At 34.6% G+C, this 15521-nt stretch overlaps 1 protein-coding gene across 7 annotated transcripts in view; it reads right to left on the bottom strand.

The window, feature by feature from the left end:
• The window catches only part of CROT (carnitine O-octanoyltransferase), a 57925-nt gene that overhangs the window by 14722 nt on the left and 27682 nt on the right, over nt 1-15521 (bottom strand). For 6 of the 7 annotated variants that reach the window (XM_049093499.1, XM_049093500.1, XM_049093501.1 and 3 more), the window contains 4 exons: nt 13860-13961; nt 7825-7908; nt 7635-7760; nt 7055-7185 (listed from right to left, as the gene is read on the bottom strand). In XM_049093499.1, coding sequence (XP_048949456.1) covers nt 7055-7185; nt 7635-7760; nt 7825-7908; nt 13860-13961 — 443 coding nt within the window. The remainder of the gene's footprint in view (nt 1-7054; nt 7186-7634; nt 7761-7824; nt 7909-13859; nt 13962-15521) is intronic. The other variant, XM_025471502.3, reaches the window with a different exon arrangement.

Below are 15521 nucleotides of genomic sequence, written 5' to 3'. Positions count from 1 at the left end.
TATGAAAATATGAAATAGCATTTGTTGTTTTATGTCAGTAAGTTTGTGGTAACTGTTACACAGCAATAGATAATACAGAGCCCTTGGCCTTTAGTTCCTTCATATACAACATGAATGACTACAGAATTAAGTAAAAGCATTCTCTGAAAAGTTCCCCAGAGTGAAGACTGCTTTCCTGGGTTGAAGAATGATACAACAATTTTAGATGTACAGCTCTCTTACTTATGTAACATTCTTTTTCCTGGTGGTTGGAATTCATAGTTATAAAGATCAAATGGAGTGAGAGGATAAGATGTGAACATAGGCATTAAGAAGGCTCAAACAGAATTACTAAACCTCTACTGCCTGGTGTTTCTATAATGCTGTCTCCCTGAGCTGGAATAGTATTAAAGTATAAGTAAAAATTTAACACTAACATTCTTTAGAAAAATAAAAGCAGTAAGTAAAAATATCACTGCTCTGTAATCTCTAATAAAATAATAGATCTTGGTTATGATTATCAATGACTACTAAAACTATTAAGTAAAAAACTAAGGGAGGAAACTTTATAATGGATATTGGCTAACAAATCCACTCAATCTCAACAAGATGAAACAGAAAACAAATGACATTATTTGATTTTCTGTTGTAAAAAATAATAAAAATAACTGATTCTTATTCTCAAGTCTCTAGATCTAACTTCCAGTTTATAGGAAACATGGGAGACAGAGCAACATGTTTAACAGTTATTTTTCTTTGGCTTTAAAAGGCAAATGCATAAAACAGTAATATAATCTTGTATCAATGGACACACAATATATAAAGATGTAATATGTGACAAAATACAGAGGGTACAGAGATGTACAGAAGCAGAATTTTACATGCTACTAAAACTAAGCTGTTATTATTCAAATGAGGTTATTATAAATATTAGTTGTACTCTCCCAAGTAACCATGAATAAAATAAAGAATGTAAATAAAAAGAAGGGAATTAAAATGGTACACTATAAAAAAATAAGCAAATACAAAAAAAGATAGTGGAAGAATTTAGAAACAAAACTCAAATAACATGCAAAATATAGCTAGTGGCAGAATAAATATCTTTTTATCAGTAATTATTTTAAATGTAAATATGTTAAATTATCCAATCAAAGGCAGAGATTGACAGAATGGATAAGAAACTCATAATCTATCTATATGCTTTCTATAAGAGGTTCACTGTAGATACAAAGACATTAAGAGGTTAAACATAAAAGGATGAAAAAAGATATTCCATAAGAATAGTAAGTAAAGAGAGTTGGAGTGGCTGTTATTATCAAACAAAACAGATTTTAGGTCAAAAGAGTTAAAAGAGGCAAAAAGAACAATTACATGCTGATAAAAGGTTTAATTCATTAAGAAGACAAAACAATTATAAATATATATGCACCAAAAACGAGCCCTAAAACATATGAAGCAAATACTGGCAGAATTAAAGAGAGAACCAGACAGTTATTCAACTACAATTAGAAACTTCAATATCCAACTTTCAATAATGGAGATAGTCCAGGCAGACAGAAAATCAGCAAGGAAACAGAGGACTTGAACAGCAATATAAAAAGCCAGACCTAACAGGCATATATAAAACATGTCATTTCATAAAAATAGAATACAAATTCTTCTCACATGCACACACAACACTCTCTAGAAACGACCATATAATAAGCCACAAAACAAGTCTCAATGTGGCTCAGCGGTTTAGCGCTGCCTTCAGCCCAGGGCCTGATCCTGGAGACCCTGGGATCGAGTCCCATGTCAGGCTACCTGCATGGAGCCTGCTTCTCCCTCTGCCTGTGTCTCTGCCCCTCTCTCTCTTTCTCTGTGTCTCTCATGAATTAAAAAAAAATTAAAAATACTGAATTAATACAAAGTATCTTCTTTTTTTTTTTCAAAGCATCTTCTTCAATGACAATGGAATGAAGCCAGAAATCAGTAAAAGAACACCTAGAAGATTCACAAATGTAAAAAAATCCAATGACACACAACCAACTGGTCAAGGGAGAAATCACAAGGGAAATTAGAAAATGCCTTGAGATGAATGAAAATGAAAACACAACCTACCAAAACTTAACGGATGAAAAGTATTCAAAGGGAAATTTATAGCTGTAAATATCTTTGTTCGGAAAAAAAATAAAAAGAAAAAAGTGCAAAATAAACCCAAAGCTAGCAAAAAGAAGAGAATAATTAAGACTAGAGATGAAGTACAGAAATTAAAAATAGAGAAAGTTAACTAAACTTGGTTCTTTGAAAAGATCAACAAAACTGGCATTTAACTACAATGATTAAGAAAAAACAGAGAGAAAACTCCAATTACTAAAATTAGTTATGAAAGAGAGGACATTACTGCCAACTTTACAGAAATAAAAAGGATTATAAGAGAATACTATGAACAGCTATATACCAATAAACTGGGTAATGTATATGAAATGGATATTCCAAAAAACACACAAACTACCAATTGTGACTCAAGAATAAAACAGAGATCTGATTGGATCTACTACCAGTCAGGAAATGAATCAGTAATCAAAAACCTCCCAACAAACAGAATTTCCGGACCAGATAACTTACTGGCAAATTCTAACACTTGAATTAACACCAATTCTTTTCAAATTCCTCCAAAAAACTGAAAAGGAAGGAACATTTCCTAGCTCATAAACGAGGCTAACATTACCCTGTATATGAAACACAAAGACACAACATTTTTCCAAAGAAGACATTCAGATGACCAACAGACATATGAAAAGATGCTCATCACTCATCACTGGGGAAATACTAATCAAAACTACAGCAAGATACCATCTCACAGCTGTCAGAATGGCTAACATCAACAACACAATAAACCGCACGTGTTGGTGAGGATGAGGAGAAAGGGAAACCCTCTTGCACTGGTGGTGGGAACACAAACTGGTAGAGCCACTCTGGAAACCAATATGGAGGTTCCTCAAAAAGTTAAAAATAGAACTACCCTATGATCCAGCAATCGCACAACTGGGTATTTAACCAAAGGATACAAACAGTGATTCGAAGAGGCACGTATACCCCAATGTTTATAGCAGCATTATCTACATAAGCCAAGTTATGGAAACAGACCAAATGTCCACTGACTGATGAATGGATAAAGAAGAAATGGGGTGTATATATTACTCAGCCATAAAAAGGAATGAAACCTTACCATTTGCAATGACACAGATGAGGCTAGAGAGTAAGCAAAGTCAAGTCAGTCAGAGAAAGACAAATACCATATGATTTCACTCATATGTAGAATTTAAGAAACAAAACAAGCAAAAGCGGGATAAAAAAGGAGCAGGCAAACCAAGAAATAGGCTCTAACTATAGATGGTGATCAAAGAGGAGGTACATGGGAGATGGATCAAATAGGTGATGGGGATTAAGGAGTGCATTCTTTGTGATGAGCACCAGGTGTTGTATGGAAGTGTTGAATCACTAAATTGATTCTGAAACTAATGTTACACTGTGTTAACTAACTGGAATTTAAATAAAAATGTTAAAAAAGGGTTATTACAAGACACAATAGACTCATATCCTTTTATAAATATAGATGCAAAAATCTTCTAATTACTAGTAAACCGAATTCAGCAGCATATTAAAGGGACAATACACCATGCCCAAGTGGGATATAGCTAGGAATGTAAGGGTGGTTCAACAAATGAAAATCAATCAATATAATATACCTTATTAATAGAATGAAGGATAATTACTACAGGATAATTGAGACAGAAAAGCATTTGACAAAATCCAACACTCTCCCATAATAAAAACAGTCAATCTACTAGGCATAAAAAGAAACTTCCTCAACATAATAAAGGACATTTTTAAAAAACTCACAGCTATCATCATATTCAATAGTGAAAGAATAAAAAATGTCCACCTAAAATAAGGAATATAACAAGGATAATTCAATATACTACTGGGTGTTACAGCCAAGACAAAAGAAGTAAAAGGCATTCAAACTGGAAAGAAAAAAAGCAAAACTATTCACAGATGATCTGATCTCAAATCCATAAAAAACTATTAGAGCTAATAAATTCAACAAAGTTTAAAGGTACAAAACCAACATGCAAAAATCAGCTACATTTCCATACACCTGAAATGAATGACCTGAAAAGAAAATTAAGAAAACAATTCCATTTACATAGCATCAAAAAGAATAAAATACTCAAGATTAAACTAACCAAAGAAGAAATATTATACGCAGGAAACTACAAAACACAGCTTAAAATAATTTTAGAAAATATAAATAAATGGAAAAGGACTCTGTGTTCATGGATTGGAGACTTATTATTAAGGTGACAATGCTATAGGTTCAAAACTCCAACATTTCTGCAAAAATGGAAAAACTAATCCTAAAATTCATATGGAATTTCAAGAATAGCCAAAACATTCTTGAAAAGAACAAAGGTGAAAGATACCTTTGTTTCCAAAACTTACTACAAAGCTACAATAATCATGACAGTATGGTACTGACACAAGAAGAGACATAGAGAACAATGAATAGAAAGTCCAGAAATAAACTCTTACATCTATAATTAATTGATTTTAAACAACATCATCAAGAACGTTCAATGAATAGTCTCTTCAAAAAATAATGCTGGGAAAACTGGATATCCACTTGCAAAATAATGAAGTTGGACCCTTACCACACACAATACACAAAAATTAATTCAAATAGCATCAAAGAGAGGTGCCTGGGTGGCCTGGTTGGTTCTGACACACACACACAGTTAGTATGTCAGACTCTTGATTTCATCTCAGGGCATGATTTCCAAGGCATGAGATTCAGCTCTGCATTGGGCTCCACACTGGACATGGAGCCTCCTTAAGATTCTCTCTCCTCCTCTGCCCCTCCTCCTCCCCCACCATTTGCACTCTTTCTCTCTCTCTCTAAAAAAAGAGTGAGAGAGAAAAAAGCATAAAAGACATAAAAAGCTAGAACAGTAAAACTCCAGAAGGTAATATAAGGGTAAAACTTCATGACAATAGATTTAGCAATGACTTCTTGAATATGACAACAAAAGCACAGGCAACAAGTGAAAATGAAATAAACTGGACTTCAAAATTAAAAAACATTGTGCTCAAAGGATACCACCAAGAGAGTGAAGAGAAAACCCACAGAATGGAGGAAATACTTGCCAATCACATATATGATAAGAGTTTCATATCCTCAATACATAAAGAACGCTTACAATTCAACAACAAAATGACAACCTAATTACCAAAAGCACAAAGGACTTTTATAGACAGTATGACAAAGAAGATATACAAGTGGCCAATGAATATATGAAAAGATACACAACCTCATTAGTCAATAGAGAAACACAAAAACCACAACACACTACTTCACAACTGATTGTTAACAACTTTTTAAAAAAGATTTTATTTATTCATTTATTCATTTATTCATTTATTTATTTATTTATGGGGGGGGGGGAACAGACACAGGCAGAGGGAGAAGCATGCTGTATGCAGGGAGCCTGATGTGGGACTCGATCCCAGGTCTCCAGGATCACACCCTGGGCTGAAGGCGGCGCTAAACCACTGAGCCACCTGGGCTGCCCTCGTTACAACTTTTTTAATGAAAAAAATAAGCGTTGGCAAGGATGTGGAACAACTGGAACATCTGTATACTCCTGGTGGGAATGTAAAATGGTATAGCTATGGTGGAAAATAGTTTGGCAAATGCTTAAAGAGTGAAAAAGAATTACACAACATGGTGTGTGATTTAATTTCTATACCCATTCCTAGGTATAGAAATTAAAACAGGGACTCAGATACTTGTATGTGAATGTTTACAACAGCATCATTCACAATAGCCAAAAGGCGGAAACAAGTCTCTATCAACAGATGAATGGATAAAGAAAATGTAGTATACCCATATGGTGGAATATTTAGCCATCAAAAAGAATGAAGTTGTGATTCTACAACATGGATGAACTTTGGAAACACTATCCTAAGTTAAATATGCCAGAGACAAAAAGACAAATATTGTGTGGTCTCACCTAGGTGAAATATCTAGAACAAACAAGACAAGTGAAAGTAGATTAGAGACTACAAGGGGCTGAGGCAAAAGGAGGAATGAGAAATTATTGCTTAATAGGTATAGTTTCTCTTGGGGGCAATGAAAAAATCTTGCAAATAGTTGTAATGGTGCACAACTTTGAGAATGTAATTGACGCTGCTATATTATACACTTAAAAGTGGCTCAAATGGCCAAGCTTTCTTCTATATATATTTTACCACAATAAAAAAAAGATAATCAACTGTTTAATGCAAATAATAACAGTGTATTGTGAGGCTTATTACATATGTAGAGGTATCATATACAACAGCAAAAAAAAAATAGGAAAAACAAAAGAGAAGCATTCTGTTTTAAGATTCTTATGTTACACTTCAAATGGAAAATGTTATTTGATGGTAGACTCTAGTAAGCTAAAGGTGTATTTTATAAACTAGTGCAACTACTAAAAACAAAACAAAACCAAAAAAAGAGTACACCCGACAATGGAGATAAAATGGAACAATTAAAAAAACACTATGAATTCAAAAGAAGATAAAAAGAAGAAAAATCAGATATGATAGAAAGAAAAGAAAGAGCAATATGGTAGACTTAAACCCTAGAAGACAGCAGACACTTCAGAGGATGAAAAACAAGACTACAAGTGTCCATCGGGGCACCTGGGTGGCTCAGTGGTTGAGCGTCTGCCTTCAGCTCAGGTCATGATCCCGGGGTCCTGGGATTGAGTCCCGCATCAGACTCCCCACAGGGAGCCTGATTCTCCTTCTGCCTGTGTCTCTGTGTCTCTCATGAATAAATAAATAAAATCTTTAAAAACATAAAAGTGTCACACATCAAAACTCTAATACACTGATGATGGAAATCCAAATTAGGGCATGATGTTACTTGGGAAAAAAAAGTCAGGAAAAACACTGGGGAGTTAGGATGGAATAGCTATGGTAAAGATTTGTTCTTGGACTTTAAGGTTCTGAAAATGGAAAATAGTAAATGAATGCTCCTCACCATCCAGTAAGTCTATAATAGGCCAGCTGAAGTGCAAGTTGAATAAATGTATCAGGGTGAAGCATCTTCTTCTTGGTTAGCTTTTTGCCAAAAGATGTAAAGGGATACACCACAATCTGCAGATCAGATGCCTAACAAAAAAAATTAAATGGGAAAAGTGAAAAATCAGCTAAGAAGAATATCCCAAAGATAACCAAATCGTCATTTGCATTAACCATTAGATATTAAAAAAACTTAAAGGCATTAAAGCTGTAATTTAACATGTTTTATGTTGCTGGGGTGCCTGTGTGGCTCAGTTAAGCACTGGACTCTTAATTTCAGCCCAGGTCATGATCTCAGGGTCATGAGATGGAGCCCCATATCAGTCTGTGCTCAGTCTGGAGAGTGTGCTTGAGATTCTTACTCCCTCTCTCCCTCTGCCCCTCCTTCCACCTGCCCTTGCTCATGCTCTAAAATAAATCTTTAAAAATAAATAAAATGTTTTATGGTTGGCATGCTTGGATAATAGCCAAAGTTTTAGATGTGGTAGTTAAAAGAAAAACCATTACTATCTAAGAAAAAAAAATGTTTAAAAATCTACCTGCTTGAGATATTGGGCTTTAGCTTGATTAATGTCGTTTAGTATTTTATCATCCACAGTGAAAACAAGCTCCTCTGGAAGTGATATATCCCGTACTTTTTCTGAACCCTGAAAATAGGGAAAAGACTTAAAAATATTAAATTAAAGAACTATTAGGAAAAAAAAAGATGAAATACTTTTTCTAACATACCTTCCATCTTCCTTCATTCTCAAAAATCTTCTGATCAACATAATGGTTTATGTTCACAATAACCATTCCATCAAGAGGAGCATGCTAATGAAAATACACAAGATTTTGAATACCTTATGTCAACTCATACAACTTGACCCAATATTTTATTTTCAATTTCCCTCCTCTTCAATCTTAAAAAATACTAAAGTGCAGAATTCAAATGCCTCACCTAATGATAAGATACAGATATCCTATAGCATAGGAAGTGACTGCTGTATTTTATTTGCTGCAAAAGAAAAAATACTTAAAGTTGGAAGCACCTGATTAGAGATCTTGAGGTAATGGGGAGAGGTATAAAGCAAACATGGACAATGTAGAGAAAATAACTATTTAAACTGGAAATGAAAGGAGGTGTATGTGTGCAGTGCTAAGATGTTCTGAAATTTTAAGAGCACTTTGAAAAAAGCAAAGGAGGATGACAGACTTTCTGAAGGCTAAATTGAGCATGGATATGAACTTTACTGGTAAAGACACAGGCCACTAGGTGAGTATTTAAAAGCATAATCAGTTTGTGTTCATGTCTACAAGAATGTTCAGATGCAGCAGAAATAATTTTCAATGTTTAAGGAATGCTGGAAAAATGGGTTGAGTTACAGGAGCATTACAGGTTTGACAGCTATACTGAAAGAGAAATCTCAGCTAGTGAATTTTTCCTTCATTATTCTGGAGAACAAACTTTTTGCCTTTTTTTCTCCATGTCCTTTGATGACAATTACATCAGTTTTTTTCCTCTGTGCTACTGCTATCACTTTATGTTAGATAGTTACAATTTATGAACTGAATATGGCACTTCCAGCCTTGGAGAGAAAGAAAGGAGGCTTATGATATGGCCTACCACACTTAGGCTCACTTTCAGAGGAGTAACATTACAGAGATCTGTTGCCTTATGTCACAGCACAGGAGGGCCTAACAGCATAGTATGAAGACTGTTACCAACTAGATAGCAGCCACAATATCAAGAAAGACTCTGGAGGGAGGTCAGAAGATGCATGAGCAACTCATTCCACTTGCCCTTTGACATAATAATGAGACTCACAGGTCACTGACAAACCTGTTTTCTAACCACATCTTACAAATTTTACAAAGAATTTGCACAGATATCATATATGGTTTCACTTGATAAAATAATATTACTTACTAACACTTTTACTAGACCCAGTAGAAAGAGCAAGACTGAAGGATTAAAGTCTCTCTGACTGGTAATTCTACCCACCCAACTCAGGGTGGAAAAGCTAATCATTAATTTTAAAAAATGTTAGGAAATATGAAAACTTCATATGCCTTCCTGATGCTTTATTTGTTCATAAAGTTTTAACTTTCTTTTTTTATTTCTATGGAGACAGTATATATAACATATTTTTTAGGAATGATGGCTTCAATTCTGCATTCAAACTCTATCATTTCCCAGTTATGCAACTGTTTAAGTTACTTAATTCTTTAAGTAAACTGCCTCATTCATTAGTAGGGATAATAATCATATAGTTGTGTGAAAAAATGATTTTAATTAGGCTTATAAAGTGCTTACTACAGAACCTGGACTACAGCAGTAATCAGTAACTGCTGTTATTATTTAACTGTTTATTACATGCTTCCTATTGTTCCTTCACAAAGCCGTATAATAAAGCCTAGATAGAGAAGACAAAATAGTTGATCCCAGGATTTTAAATCCCAAGAGGGAAATGTAATAACTACTATAATCACCAAAGTACAGTATTTAAGCATTAATGGAATAGAGTAACAGCATGGCTCCACATTTAGAATAGACCAACTTTTATAGTATACAGCTGACCCTTGAACAACATTGACCTCCCATGCAATAAAAAATCTACATATAACTTTTCACTCCGCAGAACAAACTTAATTATTAATTGCCTACTGTTGACCAGAACAGAAACATTTGCCAGTAATATAAACAATTAACATGTTTTGTGTTCTAAGTACTATGTAATGTATTCTTACAATAAAGAAAATAAAATGTTATTAAGAAAATCATAAGGAAGGGAAAAGACATTTGCCACACAGTACAATAGTAGAATAAGGCACCACACATCTCATCCCCACCCAAAGTTAGCAAAGCCACCCAGGAACGCAGGAAACCTCCTTCCAAGTAGAGTTCAGGGAAAGGCAGAGAACAAGGGAAGGTACAGCATTGTTAGCTTTCTCTCTAGGTTGCTTGCTCCACCTGACCCCTTCACATGGTTCTAACTCAATTTCTGCTTGTGGGAAATGCTGGCAAGTTGCTCTCAGCAGTATTAGTTTTCCGCCTCAGAGAACTTTCAGCACCTTAGACAGCGCTCCTTCCTGCCATGTCCTCTGCAGCCCACATTACTACTACCTAGTGCTAGCCTGCCCCAAGTGTTCTCCCAGGCCCCCGGGGAGCCAGCTAGGGGGTGCAGATTATCATTCTGTGGTCTTTGGCCACTGTGGACAATGACTGGTCTTGTCACTTTACTGAGAATCCCTCTCCAGAGTTGGTTTCTTTGTACCTTTTAGTTGAAGATCTCAGTGAATCAAACTGCACAGATGTGGGGTGAAGAATGCCACAAGCAGGTGAGAGCCTGCTGTTCCAGCCTTCCCAGTATCTCTCCATCACCTTCCCTTCACTTTTAGTCATTTGGCAACTTCTACCTTATTCTTCAATCACAGTATAAAATATGGATTTATGAAAAAAAATTCATGTATTTAAGTGGACCCACACAGTTCAAACTCATGTTGTTCAAAGGTCAACCGTATACACTTTACTAATGATGTTTTACATAGGTTATATTGCTTTTTCTATAATCATCTTAGGTTATGAGGGAAACCTACACATGATTCTAAAAGCAGATTATCAAGGGGGAAATAATCAGATCAATTTTATAAATAAACAGGTGTTAATACATACACATAAAACATGTCCATACACTTACTACAAGAAAGATCTCAGTTGCACTAAGATATGTGTTCATTCTGGGACCAATATTCTTTATTTAGAGATAAAAAAGATCATTATTTTCATCCTAAATTTGAACAGAAAGAGTTTAGTGCTATTAGTAAAAATATGAGTAGCATAATGTGGTTTTTTGGAGGTTTGAGAATTGGAAGTGAGGAAGGCAAGTTAAATGATGAGTTCTTGATGATAACAATTTAATCTATGTAACAATATAATATCCAGTTTGAACAACATACAATGAAACAAAATGAGAATAAGAGGTAAAAACTAAAAAAGAATAACTGTTCCATCAAGTGATGAATAAAGAAGATGTGGTATACATATACAATGAAATATTACTCAGCTAGAAAATTAAATTTCTGTCATTTGCAACAATATGGATGAATCTAGAGAGTATAACACTAAGCAAAATGAGTCAGAAAAAGACAAATACCATATGGCTTCACTCATAAGTGGAATTTAACAAGCAAAATGAGCAAAGGGAAGAAAAAAGAGATCAAGAAACAGACTCTTAACTATAGAAAACTGATGGTTACTAGAAGGGAGGTAAGTGGGAGATGAATGAAATAGGTAATGCGGATTAAGAAATGCACTTGTGATGAGCACTAGGTGAAATATGGAAGTGTTGAATCACTATATTGTATACTGGAAACTAATATTACACTGTATGTTAACTGACTGGAATTCAAACAAAAACTGGAAAAAAAAAAAAAAGACTAACTGCAAGCTATCTATATAAAAACAGTCAATGAAAGTATTAAACCAGGCAAGAGAACATGCACAGGAGGGTAAAGTGAGATGAACATTAAGGTCAGAATCAGTAGATTCTGTTAAGATGGAGGCAGTGTCGAAATATGTATGAGGAGGGTAATCGACTGCAGCAGACAGGTCAAAGAGAAATAAAGGAAAACAACAGGAAGTACTCAGCTACTTTACAAAGGATTCTTTCCAGGAAATGAAGGATATAAACCAGATTGAGAAAGTCAAGAAAAATAAAAGAACTCAAGAGAAGAAAACTGAAGTAATTACAAGAAATGTTTTATCAACAATGGACTCCAAGGAAGAGGAAAGACGACAAATCTTTAAAGGGACTCAACTGCAAACTTTTACTCTGATGAGCTACTATAATAGACATCTAGTTTTATTACCTGCTCATCAACCAATTCTCCTTCTGAGATTTATTTTTTTGTAGACAACCACCGCACATCTATGGTGGTTCAAATGATATTAGTTCTACCCCCTAGATTACAAAGTTTAACATGTGACCCAGGCCAGATGAATCAGAGCACCTGACTCCTCAGAATGGGCACATGATAGGCAAAGGCCTATCAAACCACAGAGCATTATTCTCAGGACTTCTGCTGGAACTACTGGGGGTGGGAGGGAAAGCGGTGGTGTAAGCTACCCATTAGCATAGGGAACACTCATCTATGAAGGGAGCTATGAAGACATGAAATTGTGTGTTCAACAATCACGTGGGATAATCTACCTAAATACGAAGTCAAACACAGGAAAGCAGTGCCAAAAAATGGAGAGAGAAATTTCTAATAGCATTTGGACACTGGAAGTCAGTCTTACCCAAATTTAGCTGTACCCCTAGGTCAATGAATACTTTCTTAAACTAATGCCAGTATAATTTAGGTTTCCATCCCCTAAAACTGAATAAATACCAATTAATATAACTATTGATCCCAGATCAATATAACAGATCTTCCTAGTATTGTACAGTCACTAAATGCTTCTGGAAGTCACTAAAAACAAACATACCGCATGCTACTTTATTGGAATTATATATTTTACAAAAGGTCTTAGGATGAGATTATAATTGTATATAGCAACTTCTGACTTCCATTGGTTTTTTAAAATTTTCTTGGTTCATAGACTTCTTGAATATCCATCAGAAAATGGCAAGGTAGAGTTAATAAAGATGACACAGAAGTTTTTTCTTTTTCTTTTTTTTAAATCAAGAAGGTAAAAAATGGTAAAAAACACCAGACACTTTAACATGTAGGGTAAATAAATGTTCCAAAGATCATGTGCCACTTTAGGAGAATAGTTTAAAAATTACAGGGTAAATCTAGGAATATATCCACATACATCCCACATATATTTCTCTACACACAGAATATAAACATAATGCTGTATTTTTAAAAATAGGTTGTAATACTCAATAAGCAGGTAGGTAACAGTGGTGAAAGAGCTTCATAATTTTTTAAAAATCCGTAATTATGTGGCACCTGAGTGGCTCAGTTGGTTAAGCATCTGCTTTCGGCTCAAGTCATGATCCCAGGATTCTGGGATGGAGCCAGCATTGGGCTCCCTACTCAGCAGGGAGCCAATTCTCCCTCTGCCCCTCCCCTGATGCTCTCTCTCATTCTACCTTCTCTCTCAAATAAAACCATAAAAAATAATAATATATTTTAAAAAATAATAAATCCATGACTACATAAAATACATGCAAATTCTACTATGCAGATACAAACCATTAGCCATATTACAAATGAAAATAGGGGGGATCCCTGGATGGCTTAGCGGTTTAGTGCCTGCTTTTGGCCCAGGGCATTACCCTGGAGTCCTGGGATCGAGTCCCACGTCGGGCTCCCTGCATGGGGCCTGCTTCTCCCTCTGCCTGTGTCTCTGCCTCTCTCTCTCTGTCTCTCTCATTAATATATAAATAGAATCTTAAAAAAAAATGAAAATAACTTGTCCTATACTCTGTTTTCACTGAGAATTTGTAACTAAATCTTTTAGTATATGCCACAGAGCTATGTAAGTATTTATATAGTAAATAGCCTATTTACTATATAAATAGCCTAACCATTGTAGTCACTAAAAACAAACATACCTCATGCTACTTTATTGGAATTATATATTTTACAAAAGGTCTTAGGATGAGATTATAATTGCATATTGCAACCTCTGACTTCCATTAATTTTTTAAAATTTTCTTGGTTCATAGACTATTGTAGTTATTGCCAGCATAGCCTAACTATTGTAATTTATTGCCACTAAATTAACCTAAACAATTGAAAGGAAAAATAACTTCTGTAAGTTTACTTACATCACAACTAGAGCCAAATACTCCATTGGAAAAGGAAACCAAGTTATAAGATTTATCTCCCCAGCGAACAGTTGGATCTCCTGTAAGAGTCTGTGCAGTTACCTAAAATAAATGCAATATTTTAAAAACAAGAAAATTTTAATATTAAAAGGTTTTCTTAAGTGTATACATACATACATAGCTAAAACGTGTTTAAGGTGTGTGTGTATATAGGTATGTGTATATGTGTGTGTGTGTGTGTGTGTGTATATACACACCTATACCTATACCTATACACATATATGTTTGATGGCCACTTTTCCTCTTCAAGTAAACCAAATTTAATAAAATGGTAATTATACTCAAAAGATAATACTAATTCCAGCCCTGGGGATCCCTGGGTGGCTCAGCAGTTTAGCACCTACCTTCGGCCCAGGGCATGATCCTGGAGTCCCGGGATTGAGTCCCACATCAGGCTCCCTGCATGGAGCCTGCTTCTCCCTCTGCCTGTGTCTCTGCCTCTCTCTCTCTCTCTGTGTCTCTCATGAATAAACAAATAAAATATTTAAAAAAAATACTAATTCCAGCCCTGTCTTTAAGTATTTCTCAAAATCTCAAGAAATCCTACCAGAAAAACGCTGGTACAATACTCATGAAAGAACTTACAAAGGAAAAAACAAAGCCCTTGCAACATGAATAGTCTAAGAAGCTATGGTAAATTTAGTCATTAGAATCTAGTTATAAAGAAAATATTTCAAGAATTCAAATCCCGCAAAGCCTGTTTTTCACACAGTAGGCTCTGTTCCATTAGTGAGTCATGAAATCGATTTAGTGTATCATGGTAAACATTCATTACAAAAATAAAAGAACAAAAGAGAATATAAATATTATAATCTATCACAGATAGTAAAAGTAATTACTATTTTGTGAAACTTCTGAAGTGATGTATAAGTTTGTAACGGGTTGCAATCTAAATGCAAGTCTAATTAGATTCTACCAGTAAAAGTTCAAACAACACTACATTAGAATACATTCTTCCTCAAGAAGTTTGGTGACTCTCCTAAAAAAATTCAGCTGAAGTTATATAAAGGAAAGTTATTTCTACCTACAAGATTTTTCAATCCTGTATTATTTCTATCATCTAATATTGATGAATGAATTATGAAATAATTTAAGTGTTTTCAAAAGACTAAGAGACTTCTACAAATATGACTACTTTTTATTATTTCCCAGGAAGTATTATTACAAGGGGAAGTATAAAGTAAGGCCACATTTACTCTTAAACTCATTAAAGTATGTCTGTCAATAAAAATAAACATGAAAATAAATTACAAGAGTGCTGTAACTCTTAGGACAGACCCTACTAACTAAGGTATCACGCAAGACACACTGGTGTGAGTGACAGGAAGATTCTCATGCCACCTTTGGCATGATAAGCTCATCTAGTCCAGTGTTTTATGCAAGTTTTCTCCACATACAAACAATGGCCATACTTCTTTAAACAATGTTCAAGATATATCTAAATTACCTAAATAATGAGGCAAATTTACAAAGGATTCTTTATGTATAAGCTTTAATTTGGTACATATATATGTCAGCTAAGAAAAAATTTTAAGAGCCTGCATGTAACAAAAATCTTCTCATCTTCAGTATACACAAGAGTCTTCCAGAATAATTTGAGAG

This window comes from Canis lupus, chromosome 14 (genome assembly GCF_003254725.2).
Source record: "Canis lupus dingo isolate Sandy chromosome 14, ASM325472v2, whole genome shotgun sequence".
NCBI lineage: Eukaryota > Metazoa > Chordata > Mammalia > Carnivora > Canidae > Canis > Canis lupus.
Note: the sequence above shows the minus strand (reverse complement) of the source record. Positions and strands in the feature narration are given on the sequence as shown.